The sequence below is a fragment of the Silurus meridionalis genome, chromosome 10 (genome assembly GCF_014805685.1).
Source record: "Silurus meridionalis isolate SWU-2019-XX chromosome 10, ASM1480568v1, whole genome shotgun sequence".
Taxonomy (NCBI): Eukaryota; Metazoa; Chordata; class Actinopteri; order Siluriformes; family Siluridae; genus Silurus; species Silurus meridionalis.
Genome location: NC_060893.1, coordinates 10711131 through 10729263, shown reverse-complemented (window position 1 = coordinate 10729263; position 18133 = coordinate 10711131). Strand labels below are relative to the sequence as shown.

Genomic DNA, 18133 nt, shown 5'->3' with positions numbered 1-18133 from the left:
GCAGCACCTTTCAGTACAGATCTGTCTTCTAAAAGGACAGAGCGTATATCAGATTATTTTCAGAGCCTGCAGAAATATTTGTAGCCTTTTGCTGTGAAAATTTTAAGCCATTGTCAGAGTTTAATCTCCCGATCACACATACATACGCGCACACACACAATCATCAATCAGATGGCTGCTTTCAATTTACATTTTAATTAACCACATTAGTGTTTGGGTCAAATGTGTTTCTACTGTGCAAGAACCACTGCTGCTATTTTAAAAACATAATAGATACAGCACTTCCCTAATCTAATTTGGGGAACATTGCATGCAAATTCCAAAAATAAATTCTGAATTGAAAATAACATCATCCTCAAAATAAAAAAAAAGCTCGATTGACGAATGTATTTCATGGAAACAGAGATTAGAGGCTTTAGATTGGGTATAGATGGATGAATGGCTGAATAGATTAATAGATCGATGGATATAGATGGAAAACGATATATATATATGAGAGAGATAGATGTTAATTTTATTTTGTATAGTTTCTTTGGAGGGGTGCAGCAAATCTCAGTTGTGGAATGTGAATGTGAAATGCCTTGCATCATGTGCTCCATGCAGTACCAGGAGATTTTCAAATAATAATTTAGCTGCAAGATTAAGCCACTTTCCCGAAACTACATTGAAAATCTGTTGGTGAGGGGAACAGTTACTGTAAAGTCTGAGTTACTGTTCATGTTTTTTTTTATTTTATGTTGTATTTGTAGTGTTTGCCACAAGTATGCATTTATACATGTAAATAGAATTTGCATACATGTGCATGTGGGAGGAGTTTTTGTTTGTTTATATTTTGTGATGTGACCTATAATGAATGCCAGAATCTGGTGACTGTTTCTGTTAAACATTTAAAACATGCCACTGATAGCGGCACATTACTGTAATTACACTCTGTCATCCAGTGTGGCCAAACGCACACATACAAAAACACACCACTCTGCTAAAGAAAACAAAAGAGTGGAGGTGGGGGGGTATAAAAAGAGGTAGAGAGCACAACACCAGGGCAACTGCCTGCAACAACAGGGCACTGTTTCTGCCTGATTTGATTACATTCCAACAAGTGCGTTTTGAGATTATGCTCTTGTGGCAGGAGGCAAAAGCTAGTAGGAGATACCTCCCACTGACAGTGAAAGGAGTAGGCCAGGCTTTGAAAGCATCGTCCCAGGTTTATAGTCTGCTGCACATCAAAAAGTAATTATTCTCTCTTTTGTCTACTATGGAGTTTAGGGATTTTGCTGCTCTGTGCCAGGGTGCCTTTTCAATTTGAGTGGACTGAGGGTGTGTGTGTGTGTGTGTGTGTGTGTGTGTGTGCACACGCTCATTCATGTATTGGGGGAAATACTTGAAATCACTTTGAAAGAATATAGAAGCTTCAACTCAATGGCACACGCTTCAAAGTCCACAAAAGTAAGCATCCATTGTGTATTCTGCTGAACATACTACAGAGGACTTTTATTGGAACTCGTCCCATCATAAGCCCAGAACAGCGGTGTCGTCTGGGCCAAAAACTGTTCTGTGGCCATGACAACCTTTCCTGGGTGTGTTCTTGTGCGATTGAGAATGTTCAGCTGTCAGGGTGGAGCGATGCTGAGCTTTCCTCCGCTCACTTGTTCCACTCTCATTCTCTTCCTCTATCCTGAGGGTTTTATGATTTGGTAATAAAACATTTTGAATGTATTCTAACCCATCGTAGCAAGTCTTCGCTGAATGTTTCTTCTAGTAATTAACTGCGTGTTTCATTTTGAAACAAGGACAATAACCGAAGTTCCACTCAATTTGGGTGAAAATCGGAGTGTTTAAATGTCTGATTTGTGTCATGTGAATGTAATTGAGAGGGAGTTCTATTGAAATAATGGGAGATGTAGAAAGAAGAAAGGGGCTGTAAAGAGATCCATGTGTGATAGCGCTGAAGGACGTTCTACTTTTGAAGAGTATTTTTAACCTGAAAGTAGCTGGGCGGCTTTTTATTTCTTTCCTCTAGACAAGGACATGATTTATCATTTCTGTCAGCTAGCAAGGCCTGACACTTTAGCTGCCCCATACAATACACATACTTCACAAAAGCTTAACTTTTACCACAGATATCTCTCTGTCCTTTCTCATTGACTCTATTGTGCTCTTTTTTTAAGTAGTATTTCCAGGTAGATCCTGGATCTTTTAGAAAACATAATGTGTCCCAGTTTATGGGTTTCCCCAGTGTGCGTTGCGTCAGTCGTTCTGGTTTAGGGCAGAACCATGTCTGGACATTTTAATGATGTGGGGATTCAGTGTGACAATATCTCTGTGTCCTCCAGAAATGGAATAAGCAAAGAGGGTTCCTATTTGAATCATTTAGCTTTTTTACCTTCAACCAGGGAGAATGTGTGAGACACATGAAGCTTACAAAGTGCATCTTTTCAAACTGCTGCATATGCTTCATCACAAGGTTGCCCAACACACTTAGAACAAAAGAGGTATTTACTCTCTTGCACATACATGACCGCCAAAAAACATTAAAGGCTATCCGTCCCAAGGATGCAAGGGGGGACGAAAAGTGTATTTTTACTTTGTTACTCTACGTACATACATTTATTTAATATCTGTACTTTATCAGTTCTTTTGCAATTTACAAGCAAGTACATTTACTCAAGTAAAAAGGTGTACCTATTACTGTAGTTATATTTAGGAACAGAATGGTATCACTTTGGTTATCACTGCCAGTATGCCATCTTTATGGCAGAGTTGGTGTGATGCTCTGGGCAACGTTCTGCTGGAACCCTTGGCTCCTAGCACTCATGTTGATGTTACTTTGACACATACCATGTACCTAAAAAACATTCTTGAAGACCAAATAGCTTCCTTCATTGCACGATCATGGCAACTAATAGCAGTGGCCTCTTTCAGCAGAATAATCCATCCTGCCACACTAGAAAAATTGAAATGATTTCAGAAACATGGCAGTTCATGGTGTTGACTCGGATTAAATTTCCCCAGGTTTCAATCAGATCCCACATCTGTCAGATGTGCTGAACAAACAAGTCTGTGTACTCTGGCCACCAGTGCCAGTATGCCATCTTTCCTATCAGCATAGGCAGTTCCGTAGGCATATGGTTCACCGGATATTTGAGGCCTATAATGATTTTTTTTGTTGTTGTTTTTTCCTCCGTTTACTTCTTAGCCTTGATGTCAATGCAGCTCCTGAATTGAGAGCTGCTGCTAACCAGCCAGTCTTTTCACTGAATGTGATTCACATCAGTCTGGCCTTTAAGAAGGATTCTAAGCTGAAGCACACACTTATGGATGATTTTCTCAGTGGTGCCTGTAGAACTGAGACAGAACTGCTGAAGAGATTTTGAGTTTCTGCAACTTTGTTTTCTACAAATCACTGAGGAGTTTTAAAAATTATGATTGTAATTATTTCCCACTTGAGACCTTTACGGGAATACAAAAATACAGAGAGCATGTAACAGCCTGTACTGGCGATGCAACTAAACTAAGCTACTTTTCCGCTTCCCCACAGTGACCATTTAAGTCATTTTTATTTTATAACTAATTTAATAAAACACATGCATAATACACAATTACATGTTGTTTATCGTACATGATGATGAAACGGCAAAAGCTTTATCAGCTGTCAATCAATCGTGTTCATTAAAATATTAGGCTATCAATAGAATACTGATTGGCCTAATACACACATTCACACTTCCTTTATTTACTTTCCAATAGCTTGTAAGTTAATGTTTACTGTAACACTGCAGATTTAATTCTGAACTAACAATAATACAGTTGTGTTCAAAATTATTCAACCCCCACTGAAATTGATTGTTTTGGTCGGTTTGACACTGATTATGATCATTCAGTCATCCTGCTTACAATTAAATCAAAGAGGCACGTGTAGGTCAGACAAATATAACATAACATTTATAATGAAATAACCACAAATGTCTTTTCTGAGCTCACATCATTATCAGTTTTATTCAACCCCCAAGTGACATTCAATCTTAGTACTTAGTACAACATCCTTTTACAGTTATAACAGCTTTTAAACGTGAAGCATAGCTTGACACAAGTGTCTTGCAGCGATCTACGGGTATCTTCGCCCATTCATCATGGGCAAAAGCCTCCAGTTCAGTCACATTCTTAGGCTTGCACTGCAACTGCTTTCTTTAAGTCCCACCAGAGGTTCTCAATCGGATTTAAGTCTGGTGACTGCGATGGCCACTTCAAAATGTTCCAGCCTTTAATCTGCAACCATGCTCTAGTGGACTTGGAGGTATGCTTGGGATCATTGTCCTGTTGAAAGGTCCAACGCCTTCCAAGCCTCAGGTTTGTGACGGACTGCATCACATTGTCATCCAATATCTCCTGGTACTGAAGAGAATTCATGGTACCTTGCACACGCTGAAGCTTCCCAGTACCTGCAGAAGCAAAACAGCCCCAAAGCATGATTGACCCCCCGCCATGCTTCACAGTAGGCAAGGTGTTCTTTTCTTCATAGGCCTTGTTCTTCCTCCTCCAAACATAGCGTTGATCCATGGGCCCAAACAGTTCTAATTTTGTTTCATCAGTCCACAGAACACTATCCCAAAACTTCTGTGGTTTGTCCACATGACTTTTGGCATACTGCAGTCGACTCTTCTTATTCTTTGGGGACAGCAAGGGGGTGCGCCTGGGAGTTCTGGCATGGAGGCCTTCATTACGCAGGGTGCGCCGTATTGTCTGAGCAGAAACTTCAGTACCCACATCTGACAAATCTTTTCTCAGTTCCTCAGCAGTCACACGGGACTTTTCTCCACTCTACGCTTCAGGTAGCGCACAGCAGTCGAAGTCAGCATCTTCTTTCTGCCACGACCAGGTAGCGTTTCAACAGTGCCCTTTGCCTTGAATTTGCGAATGATGCTTCCTATGGTGTCTCTTGGTATGTTTAACATCTTTGCAATCTTCTTATAGCCATTGCCCTTCCTGTGAAGAGTAATCACCTGTTCTCTTGTCTTCCTGGACCATTCTCTTGACCTCACCATGTTTGTAACCACACCAGTAAATGTCTAGAAGGAGCTGAGTATCACAGTCATTTTAAAGCTGCCTAATTGGTGCTTATTAGGCTTTATTGCTGCTCCCTGATATCCACAGGTGTTTTCAATACCTGATTGAAAACACTTCATTGAACCTCTGTTCTTCAGAGTGGTAGTCTTTAAGGGATTGAATAATTATGTCAATGAAGAATTCACAAAAGAAACATTTACTACTGTATTACAAAACTAATTGATGTCATTTTAGTTGCATATGGTTCTTTAAGAAGTCCTTGTAGGATTTCATTCTGAATACAATTACAAATGTACACTAAATTCCCTAAAACCATTTACAGCATTGGGGGTTGAATAATTTTGAACACAACTGTAAGTTCATTAGAGGTAATGAGGGCTATTTACATGTATTGCAGTGACACAACTGAGTAGCACTGGTTCATTTTAGGCATTACTCTGCAGGGGATCTTTTTTATTTATATGGGGAAAAACATATTTCTGTTGCTTGTAATATTTTCCAGTATTGATTTTTGTCCACACCCACATTACACACAGAGTAGTTAAAATTGGTAAAAAAAAATTAAAAAATGAATGTGTTGATGGAAGCATTTGTAACTCATGTGTTCCTGTAGAGGCAGTAGGAGCATGCACTAATCTTATCTGGCTTTAGACATCCATGATGACTGCATCTCTCTACTTTACTTTTAACTGATGTGCTTAGCTCTTTTAATTTATTAGTTCTGCAAATTGTGCCCCTCTGTCCAATATAAGCAGAAACCAGACACAAAGTAGAGTGCTGGCCGAGCAGCAATTTTATACAGAGCAAGTACTGAGAGCAGAGATGGCTTATTGCTCAGCACAGTCTCATATCATCCAGTGCAAGGACACTGATTAATCAGAGAATATTTTTAAATTGAGCGATGTGTGGAAAAGCTATATTTATCCTCCTTGAAATGGAAGGATCTGCCAACTGCCTCTCTGTTCACCATGTTTCTTTTCTTTTTTTTTATATATATATCGAACATCTGGAACATCCAGACTCTGCTCAGCTCCAGGTTCTGTCTTTTGTTCTTCAAAGTCTATTAAAATGTTAGCCTGTGTTTCAGCATCCTGAAGCTGAAATAGTCTTGCATTATTTTTTTGATTGTGATGTTCAATTTCATTGTCAGTGTTTTGAGTACATTCGTAATGTAATGCACTCACAATTGCAATAAAGCCTTTCCTGCCCCATGTAGCCATACAGGGCCTGCAATCATTTGATCATTTCACTTTGAGGCTACAATGTAAATTAGAATCACTGTATGGTGGGTGAAATTATAAAAGGTGATTAATGCTACACTTAAGCCAGCTGCCATAACATTAAAACCACTGACAACTGGCATGAATTGCATTGATCATCTTGTTACAATGGCACTTGTCAAAGAGTGAAATAAAGTAGACATTATTCAGTAAGTACTCAAAAACTATGTATGCTGTTAAAAAAATAATAAAAAATGGGTAAGTGGAAGGATTTGACTGACTGTGACCAGGGCCAATTTGTGATGGATAGACTGCTGGATCAGAGCAGCTCCAAAACAGCAGGTTTTGTCTGGTGCTTCTAGAATGCATGTGGTTAGAATCTACCAAAAGTGGTCAAAAGAAAATGGGTGAACCAGGCACCCAAATCTCTGGTGGTGGTTCAATCCGACAGAAGAGCAACTGTAGCAATTGCTGAAAAACCTCATGTTGGCTCTGATAAATTGTTGCTGCATTGCCACAGACCAGGCAGCGAGCCAATGCTGAACCCTGTCCTCTGCCTCTACAATGAGAACATGAGCATCAGAATTGGTCCATAAAGTGATAGAAGAAGGTGACCTGGTCAGATGAATCATCTGTGTGTTTCTTACCTGGGGGAAAAAAGGCACGAGGATACACTGTTCTACTGGGAACATTTTTGTTGTTGTCTTAGCACTAATGTCTTTGACAAGTAAGTAAAAACATTGTTGAAGACAAGTACATTCCTTCATGGCAACAGTATCCCTTATAGCAGTAGCCTCTTTTATTAATACACACACACACCCACCTTAACGTGCAGGACTTGAGGGATCTGCTGCTAACATCTTTGTGCCAGATTCCACAGCCCACCTTGTGAAAGAAGTCTTGTGAAATCTATGTTCTTGATGGGCCAGAGGGGTTTTGGATGGCACAAGGGAGACCTGCACTATATTAGGCTGTTGGTTTTGATGTCATAGCTGTGAGTAAGGGGTATTTCCATGTGAAGTTACGAGCGTATTTTTCTGTTTAATCTGAGAGGTTGGAGACCTTACATCATAAGACCTTACATGTATGACGTCCATACCAGAGTTTGGTATTTGAAAGCTAAAGAAATTGGTTCAGGTAAAAAAAGATAGATAAATAATAATGATGATGACATATGAATGAGCACATCTTTTAATGTTTACCATCCTGTCACTTTGTGTATGGATATTTATTTACCTGGGTTACTGCATGGCATTTTGTAGGAAGTAATATACAGTGTACTCTTTCCAGATGTATGCACTTAGTAAAAATGGCTGGCATGACTGATTCTAAAAGACAAAAAGCCCAGAGATATTTCAGTAATAATTTCATTACTCCATGTCCTCATGTACACCTAATCCAATCCAAATAAGGCTTTAGGCTACACATAATACCTTATTAATGTCTTTCTTTCATTAATGCTTTACAGCTGTGAACAGGCCGGGTTTGAAAAATATATTTTCTTTCTTCTATAAATCGCAGTGCAAATCATAAGCATGCAGTTTAAAATGGAAAACTGCTATGTGGGAACTAGGCTGAGTGTATAGATGACCAGATAAGTGGACTAATAGCAGGAAATTGTGTGGATGAATCCTGCAATGAGCCTCTTTGCTCCTGCTTATGTGGCTGCAGCTCAGCAGTGACCACAATGAGGCCTGACTAGCTTAATTAATATCTTTGACATGGAGAAATAGCTCTTTTATGTTCACAGTCGATACCTGATGAAGACCAAGTAAGGATTTGTGTGAAGCGACTAACAGGAGAAAAAAAATGTAATCTTAACTAGCACATATTTGGAAAATAATAGAAGGTTCTAGTAACAGATGGATCTTATACAATCGTAATCTCTGTCTTTCTCTTTTTTTTTTTTTTTACTTTCTCCCTTTCCTTCTCCCATCTATCTCACTTGTCTCTTAATATAATATCTTTTCTTCTTCTGTTTTCCTCCCTGGCTTTATCTTTTTGCAAGGTATGAGAAAAGATAAATTTTCGAACTCTCCCTGCGACTCTTTAGTTTGCATATGTTTGTATGCTAATTATTATGGAAAATTATGTGCGTTCTCTCGCTTATTAAAATGTATTTGCGATTCATGCACAACCCAGGAGGCATTTACATACTTTAAAGATTAGCAGATCAGTGTGTACTGTGACCCTTTGCTTGTTTTAAATCTTATTAAGGCTTATTAAAATCTTATGGATATGCGAATGGAATGTTAATCCCACTGTTAGTCTGATCTCTGCCTCCTTAATTTTATTTTTTGAAGCTAGCCAGAGACATTGTGTGGGCAGTTCTTATGAGGGAATCACTAAGACTTGAGGCTTTTATTCATGCCTATTTTTCCTCAGAACAGATGATTGGAACAGATGATTTTTCAGTAGCCGGACACCACCCATATTTGTGAATATTTCACTGTATAATGCTAATTTTATTTATATATATATATATATATATATATATATATATATATATATATATATATATATATATATATATATATATATATATATATATATATATATATATATATATATATATATATATATGTGTGTGTGTGTGTGTGTGTGTGTGTGTGTGTGTTACACTGATATACATATTATATATATATATATATATATATATATATATATATATATATATATATATATATATATATATATATATATATAAATATATATATATATATATATATATATATATATATATATATATATATATATATATATATATATATATATATATATATATATATATATATATATATATATATGTATGTATGTATATCAGTGTAACATATACACACACACACATGTGTACATGCTTTTTTAATTTTTACAGTATTGTTTACAATGGAGGCTGAACAAAAATATAGAGTTAACTGATGCATTTATAAAAAAAAAAAAACTTGACACCTTTTAAAGAGTGTGAGGAAAAACAATCTTAATTTTGTGAAAGTTTTATGTAGGGCTGCAATTAACGTTTATTTTGATAATCGATTATTCGGACAATTATTTTCCGATTTATTGGTTTAAAAAAATATTATTACTACTACATATTTATGTATAAAAGTTTACTTAAAAAATGTAAGGAGAGCATGAAGGGATTTTTTTTAAACCAATAAATGGGATTGCTTACTAATCTATCCAATATAAAGTCAGGTATTTAGTATGGAACACCGATTTTGAAGCACACAAATATGGTTGAAAACATCACATTCATTTTTGTGGGATTGCCAAACAAGGGGTATTATGGACAAAAAAGGTTAATGGTTTACAATCATGCATCCAAATTCCAGTGCAAGTTACAGGTAATTTTTATCTTATAACCCAACATTAAAAAAAACCTTTTGGTTGTCCTGTTTTACAGTTCTACTAAGAAGGAAAATCATGAATATGTACTATTATAATCCCAAATAAGAAAATATCAATGATCATGCTACTGGATGCTCCACTAAAACAGGAACAGCTGTGGGATTCTTTTCTTCTGCGCTAATCTTGGAGCTGCCGTGAGCTTGTTTTAAATGTTATACAGTTATCATTCAACCATCACTGCGGCCATATTACAGTCACAGCTGTACTATAGTGTTTACACATCACAGCTGGACATCCAGGGATTTTCCTCCTCTATCGCTTCCAGAGTTCCACTTGGCTGATGGACATATCAACCATGCGATAAGAAAATTCCAGACGTTCTTCACCAGTGCAGGAACTGTAGAGTGTTTATAAATTTTTCTCTGGAGGAAAGCATTGTGCGGCTCATCTGTACTGGGGATTATTATAATTATGGTCGTTCCAATGGTAACTACCATCACTCCATTAGGTGGCTCAGAATCTTAGAATCTGTGACTGTATCATGTTCTGGTTTTGTACCTGGGGCACTTTTATATGAATGTCAAAAAGGACACGGTGTACTCTACTCTCCTCTCAGAACACTCTTACTCATAAACATACGCTCCACATGGAATGGTCAGGCTCCTAACTCTCTTCAATTGTTATTGCTGTAAACCACTACATAGCAATCTATTCCAGATGGCCCCTGCTTTCTTGGCCCAATTGAATTGTCCATATTTACGATAGCAGCCTCCAGAAAGCATGGTTTGTTGTGGCGTTTCCTTAATCCTAAAACCGCCTTTTTAGGGTAATAACAGCATAACTTAATATTTGTTCCTCTGTTCTGGCTTTGCAATGATTAAGGACGATGCCCCGGAGGATGCACTGGAGAGCCACTTAAAAGTGCTAACTTTGAAACAGAGCCGGTCTGCATGTGACATCAATGTTTGGATGTCTTTATCACGGGCAGTGGGCTCAAATTAGCTGACATTGTTCATCCATCCTCAGAGGAGAGCACAAAAGGTGCAGGGCAGTTTAATAGTAGGAGCAATTATGAGGATAAACCTGTAACATGGCTAACATTGACACTTGAAGGCTAAGCAACATTAACCTGGAAGGGATTTTTGCTGTTGTCTTTTAACTGGGAGACAAATCCCATGTGCTGTTATAGATGGTAGTGTATTTTCTGGGGGGAGTTTTTCTATACGTCATGAACTGCATCATTGATTTAATGGGTTTTCATATAATTTGTGAGCATTCCACCTCTGCTTAATCAGGTCTGAAAAAGGAGAAAATGGTGATGAAGCACAGAGTACTCTTACTTGAGTACTGAACTGTCCCTAGTAATATTTCTAGTAATATACTGTATTTTCCAGACTATAAGCCGCTTCTTTTTTGCCATGTTTTGAACCCTGCGGCTTAAACAACGAAGCGGCTAATTTATGGATTTTTCCTGGGTTTTTCCCGGTTTCACAAGCTTCATGCCGCCAAAAAACTGAGCCCCATAACATTAGACCAATGAAATTGGCGAACGGGTTCAGGTAAACCAATGAAACTCTTTATATTAAATCGCGATTCCACTGAATCGGGCCGCACCACATCATAAATATGGATGATGTTCCTCTGATGTTTGACCTGCCGCTCACTCGGACTGTCTACAGGAAATGCGAATCATTCGTCACGCTGAAAACAACCGGGCATGAAAAAACGCACTTCACCTGTGTTCTGAGCTGCACGGCATCAGGAGAAAAGCTTCACCGATGGTGATTTTTAAACGCACGATGATGCCAAAAGAAAAACTCCCGAGAGAAAATGTTGTGAAAGGAAGGAGGAAGACAGTGAACAATGACTTTCTTGGTAGGCTACTGTTTAGATACAAGCCGTGTAACACACTGTCTTTTAGTAAAGCCTGTAAAGATTATTAGTTTCAGTGTAGACTGCGGCTTATAGACAGGTGCGGCGTATTTATGTTCAAAATAAAAATCAATGTAAAATTCAGTGGGTGGGGCTTATATTTGGGTGTGCTTAATAGTCGGGAAATTACGCTATATAAAATAGAATTTTTAATCAGCTCTCAGGAACGGTTACATTTAATCTCAAACACTTTACGCCTACCCCTCCTCCACTCACTACAGAAAATTAAGATGAAGGAGAGAGATCAAGCAGGATAACACAAGGTGAACTGACTGCCAAGTCAGCTGAATATCATGAGATTTTTGGTTCATAATGAATGTGCAAAATGCTGTCTATGTGTCAGAATATGAAATGATTATTAGTGCCCTATAAATATGTTGTATATTTGTACTGTTCCCTTTCGTAATTAATGTTAAGTAGAATAAACAGTGTGCGCCTGGGTTTAATGTACTGTAACCTCACATTCCTCTTCTTGGATGGCCGGACTGGAACCTGGTCTTCTGCTGTTGCAGCAGATTTCCTTCAAATGTTGATGCCCGCATGCATATTGAGATGCTTATCTAGTCAACATAGTTGTGAAGAGTGGTTATTTGCGTTAATGTAGTGTTCCAGTTGGCTTAAACTAGTTTTCCCATTCTACTCCAACTATCCTTATAAACAAGGTGTTTACACTAAAAGAACTGCTGCTTCTGATAGTTTGCACCATTTTGTGTATATTTTAAAGTCTGTTATTCCTGACAACAAATTTGGTATATTTTAGCTTGCAGACGACTTTTTTTTGTTTCGCACAGGTTAAGCATAAAGTTATGAAGGCATTTTATGTTGTGGGGGAGTAATTATCGTGCAAGAAATCGTCTTGCCCACCTCCCTTTCACACTCTCCCACGCCACACCAAACGGCCTCTCTATCCTCCATGTCCAATCGGAGTCGTGTGTCACTGTCCGTCTGCCGCTGCATTCCAACTGGGTGTGAAATGTCGGTGGGGGTGGTGTGTAGATGAACTTCACATCTGGTGAATAATAGCTCAGCAGGTCCCCTGTGTGTTTGAGTGAGGGTAAAAGAATCATGCAGCGACATTATCACCACTTTAGACAGTGTAGGCGCGCACGAGTGTGTTAATCTTTGTAAAACTGTAGGAAATGGCACTGAGGGAATGCATTGGCATAGAACATAGAAAATCCGTCTCATTCTCCACCTCCAATCTAAGTATAACAAAAACCGACATTTTTCATATTATACAAAGCACATTTGGCCCATCAGTATTCATACCCCACGTTTTTAGTAAGCTCGGTTGTCTGAGTGGTGAAAACATTTTGATTTTATTTCAACAGGAGTGGAATTTCAGCGGTAGAGGTGTGGGTCTCCACAACTGTGCAGCCTCCTTAAGCCTTACCGATCAGCATTCCTATCTTATCCCAGCTCCAGAAATATCCACTTATTGCACTCTAAGACTAGGATTAAAAATCATCTCTCTGGAATCTGTAAACTTTCACTTCTTGCTTAAAGCTTATGTTTCATACTTTTGGTTCTATACCATAAATCATTCTTGCTTCAATCTTTACCTGCAGGTTATTTTTACCCTCTTTCACAGCGATCCCTTTAAAATCCCCATATACTTGTATGTTATCTTGTAATTTAAACAAAATTACAGTCTAAATGAAAAGTAAAGTTCCGTGTCTGTTTCCAGAGCATCAAAAATTGCATTTCCTGTCAGAGCCTATATTTGATTGACCATTAGATTGATTGACCATTAGAGACACACTTACCCTGTAAAACATACTCCAAATGTCCCTGCTAATCAAGTAGTGATGTTTTAAATCTTGAAAATAGTTGCTACCTAGGACCCGTAGTTTGGCCCATTCCCTGCTGTTTGTTGTTTGTTGTAACGCAGACACATTCACGTATACAATGATTCACTCCATGAACGTAATCAGATTTATGTTGTGTCTGGATTACGCCTCTATTGCAATTTCAGGTGTTTAGCTCCATTTATTTGACTTTGATGGAACTATACAAAGGCCGTTATGCAATCAAGAAGTTATGTAAGGAATAAAAGATGGAGTGGTGTAATGCAGCTAAGCATGAAACTAAAACCCCAATGTTTTACCATGCCAGTGTTGATTCATATTTTTCTCTCTTTTGAATAAGGCTTATTACTGAGAGAGCAGAAAATACAAAAAGTTACCATGCTCTCACCCTGAGTTCTTTCATAAATGTTTACTTAACATCTTTTTGAAAGCTTTGTTTTTTTTTGTTTTTTATTATTAAATCTACAACATTTTCAATTGCTAATTTATAAATCATAAATGTTGCTCCTATCAGAGTGACTGTATATAGAAAAATTGCTCTGCATCATTTGACTTATCAGAATGGAGAATTCTAACAGTTCTGTTGTTTAAGCAACCAATCAGGATCAAGTATAAAATAGCTCAGTGATTTGAACTGTTTTAATTAATCAATGCTGGGGTTTCCATAATAAAATATTTCTGTTTGTTTTGAACAGAGGTCAAGATGGTGGCCCTGTCGCTGAAGATCTGTGTGCGGCAGTGCAATGTCGTAAAGACTATGCAGTTTGAGCCCTCCACCCCAGTGTACGATGCCTGTCGCATCATCAGAGAGAGGGTTCCCGAGGCCCAAACTGGACAAGGTGAGATTACTGTGAGGGCTTGCAATTAAAATCTTTGGTTAATATATTTTTGTTTTGTCATTTAACAATAATTGCTGTAGGAACTAAATCTGCATTGATGCTATAGCTGTGTAAAGGTCCTGATCTGCAATGCTATAACAAAATTAACCATTGGATAGTTTATGTTTCAACTATAATCATGTTCTTTTTCATATACAGTATTGCATTACACTGCTTCGGGTCTTACCGATATTTATTGCTCCTTTACATTTTACTGTACTGTATCTTTAAGTCAGTGAAAAAAACAATGTGCCTTACCGTCCACTTTATGAATTAAGTGAATACAGTTATGAATTCAGAATTCAGTCTATTTCCCACATTTGAGGATTTGATTATTTGTGAGTTTGCCATTTAAAGTATTAAAAAAATCCTATTTAAGTCATAGTTTAATAATAGACATTATGCAATTATCATTTAATATCACATACAATTCTGTGCGAATGTTTTAGGCAGGTGTGGAAAAAATAGCATAAAATAAGTGCTTTCAAAAGAGCAGTATTAAATAAATAAATGTTTAATAAATAAATTTTTTTTTTATTAATTTCCAAAAAAAAGTAAATGAACACAAGAGAAATACAAATCAAACCCTTTGCTTGTAAAAGAGCATTAACTCTTCTAGGTACATTTGCACTTCTACAATAGGTACAGTTTTGGAAGGAACTCAGCAGGTGGGTTGTTCCAAACACGGGTTTGTGGTTGCAGAAATTACCACAGATCTTCTGTAGGCTGCCTCAAATCCTTCTGCCTCTTCATGTAATTTCAGACAGACTCAATGACATTGAGATCAGGACACTGTGGGGGCCAAAACTACTGCTTTCAGGATTCCTTGTTGTTCTGTATGCTGAAAATGACATTGAATTATATGTTTGGAGTTGTTGCCTTGCTGCAGTATAAATCTAGGGGCATTCCAGACACCTCCTTGATGGTATTGCATGATGGAAAAGTATCTGTCTGTATTTCGGAGCATTTGAGGACGCCTTTAATCCTGACCAAATCTTCACCTCCATTTGAAGAAATGCAGCACCAAACTTGTAGGAAACCTCCACCATGCTTCACTTTTGCCTACAGACACTCATTGTACCACTCTCCAGCTCTTTGGCAAACAATTTTCACTACTTTCTGCCAGTTCTTTGTTAATGTCATGGCTAGATTTCTTTCAGTGCTGAAGGGAAGTAAGAATGATGTGTCTTTTCATGTGCTGCATTATATTTCCTTGCTATGAAATCTTTGATGGGGCGAGACCTTGCTGATGCAGTATCATTACACTGTGTCTTGTTGCTGTGCTTAGTCTTGCTATGGATGTGGCATGTGACAAACTGTCTTCCACAACCTCACTTTAGCAGCATAACGTATCTGATCCTTACCCATATTTAAGTCTTCTATGCATCTGTTTCAGTTAATGACTGTGTCAAAATACATATGAAGTTGATGCTCAGTTGATGCTGGGTATATGTTTGCTTACTTTGCATTTTGTAAATTTAATAAAAATAAACAATTAAAATATATATATTTTTAAAGCACTCATTTTTTCAGCATTTATTATTAATTTCTTTTTTTTTTATAAAAAAACATGCTATGTAAATACTAAATATATATTTCATCACATTATGTGAGTATGTATTCTATTGCCTCTCTCTTATTCTGTGTGTGTGGCTGTGTTGGACTACATTGTTAATATTTTGTAAAATATACTGTTGTAGTACTGTGTATTGTTTTACTTTTTATTGTGTTAAATATGGGGCCTAGAGATATTCTCCGCCTGTGATGTGATTACCATCTGTGTGTGTAAAAAAAATATATTTCGAGTTATTGTCAGAATGTGTGAAACTTCTTAGATAAAGAGTATTGATGATGAGAGCAGTCAAGGCAGCGACAGTCCACTCCCTAATTCTGTCTGAGTGTGCTTGATGGATTCGGGCTTCAGAAAGCTAGCAGAGGAGATGAAAATCTGTCGAGGCCACATTACTCTCCCTATCTGTATCTCTTCTTCTTTTTCTTCTCTTGTCTTTCTCCACTCCAGAAATCAAACTGCCAGAAAGTAAAATATTAGAGGCTGAGTATTTATTGATGTTTTCAGCCTTTCGTTGTCATTGAGGGTGGTTTTGCACTTTCAATACTATTATTAGATTCCAGGTCTGATTTATATCAGGTGTGTACTATGTGGTTAATTTGATTTGAGTCTTTGAGCTACAATGGATAAATGCACAGGCAGGCATCATCTGCATCAGTGGCTGAAATTGTTTTTCTTTGATGAGACACACCTTTTTGTTTTATTTGCTCCATTATTGAAATGTGGTCATGTTCATAAATCCTTTTATTCATCTGAATACAAAAATTCATCCAGCATGCACTTGACATAATTGACTGATGATTCTTTGTTTCAGCCTCAGATTATGGCCTGTTCTTGTCAGATGATGACCCTAGGAAAGGCATCTGGTTGGAATCCGGTCATACGTTAGACTACTACATGCTCCGGAATGGGGTAACCGCACTATCCATTAATGTTTAACATTTCATGCTGACATTTTTCCTTGTTCATGTAATTTCTGTGCACAGGTAAAGCCTGCAATTGTGTCTATGTATTTCTACTCTTATTTCACTCACTATCCCACATTCACAGGATGTCTTGGAGTACAAGAAGAAGCAAAGGCCGCAGAAGATTAAAATGCTGGATGGAGCGATCAAGACTATCATGGTGGATGATTCCAAAACCGTAGGCGAGCTTCTTGTCACCATATGCAGCAGAATAGGTGTGTGTGCTTCACGTCCTCTGTCTGTGTACATCTCACCCCAGGCTGCCTCAGTCAAATTCTCTCCATCTTGTACTCCTCTACATTCTCTTGGCGCTGTGAATGGATTTTGTTAGAAGAGCCGTAAATCCATTTGTCCTGTGATGGAGCATTCATGTGAATTTGTAGTGTTGCTGTGTTCCAGAGAAAGTAATGCTCTATCACAGGGAAGGTACAGAATTGCTCACTCTTCTGTTTTCCTCTCCTCTCATTGCATTGAGCTCCTTTTTGCAGCAGTAGATTTCAATTACAACTGAGGGGTACTGGAATATAGACGAGTGTATAGGGAGAAGGAAAGGATCTCTGGCTGATATCTTTATTGTCTTATGTTTAAGATAGTTTCTGCTTTATTTCTCTCCTTAGGAGTTGTCTGGATTACGCTTACATTTCCGGAATATGTCTGTACTGTGTCTAGTCAACGCTATAAAAGAATAGCGGTCTCGATTTCAAGCTTGTAATATTTTCTTTTTTGGTTACCCTGTTAGGAATCACGAATTACGAGGAGTACTCTCTGATCCAGGAGCAGGGGGAAGACAAGAAGGAGGATGGCATGGGTACACTGAAAAAGGAGCGCACTTTACTGCGAGATGAAAGGAAGATGGAAAAGCTTAAAGCCAAACTTCACACAGACGATGAGTGTGAGTTTGTGTTTGACCCGTTAAATGTTCTCTCACAATCGTGGACGATTCTACAGGCACACTAATTTTGTTATTCCTGAACACTGATAGAGCTTTATATTTCTGCAAAAGCATCATATAATCACTCTCATCTCTACTTGTAAGAGCATGGAGTAGGTCTTATATGCAGGGGTGAGACTACAGCTTTGTAGATAAAATAATGCTGGAATAAATGGTATAGTAGGTAGCTAGTTTAGAGCTTTAATACAGGAAATGAGGACCGTACCCTAGAGCAGTGGTCCCCAAACTTTTTTGCACCACGGACCGGCTTAATGTCAGACAATAATTTCTCGGACCGGGGGTTATAAATACAACAAAATAAAATGATACGACCGGCATGAAAACTGATATTTTCTAAATATAATAATAATTGTGAATCCATTGTGGTGTTGTTTGTTCATTTTGCTAGCGAGGGGG

The 18133-nt window shown here is 37.8% G+C and overlaps 1 protein-coding gene across 2 annotated transcripts in view; it reads left to right on the top strand.

Annotated features, from left to right (window-relative positions):
* tln2b (talin 2b) overlaps window positions 1-18133 on the top strand; it is a 114121-nt gene that overhangs the window by 35277 nt on the left and 60711 nt on the right. For both annotated transcript variants that reach the window (XM_046859017.1, XM_046859016.1), the window contains exons 3-6: window positions 14068-14211; window positions 16635-16732; window positions 16871-17000; window positions 17525-17677. In XM_046859017.1, coding sequence (XP_046714973.1) covers window positions 14076-14211; window positions 16635-16732; window positions 16871-17000; window positions 17525-17677 — 517 coding nt within the window. In that variant the 5' untranslated portion in view covers window positions 14068-14075. The remainder of the gene's footprint in view (window positions 1-14067; window positions 14212-16634; window positions 16733-16870; window positions 17001-17524; window positions 17678-18133) is intronic.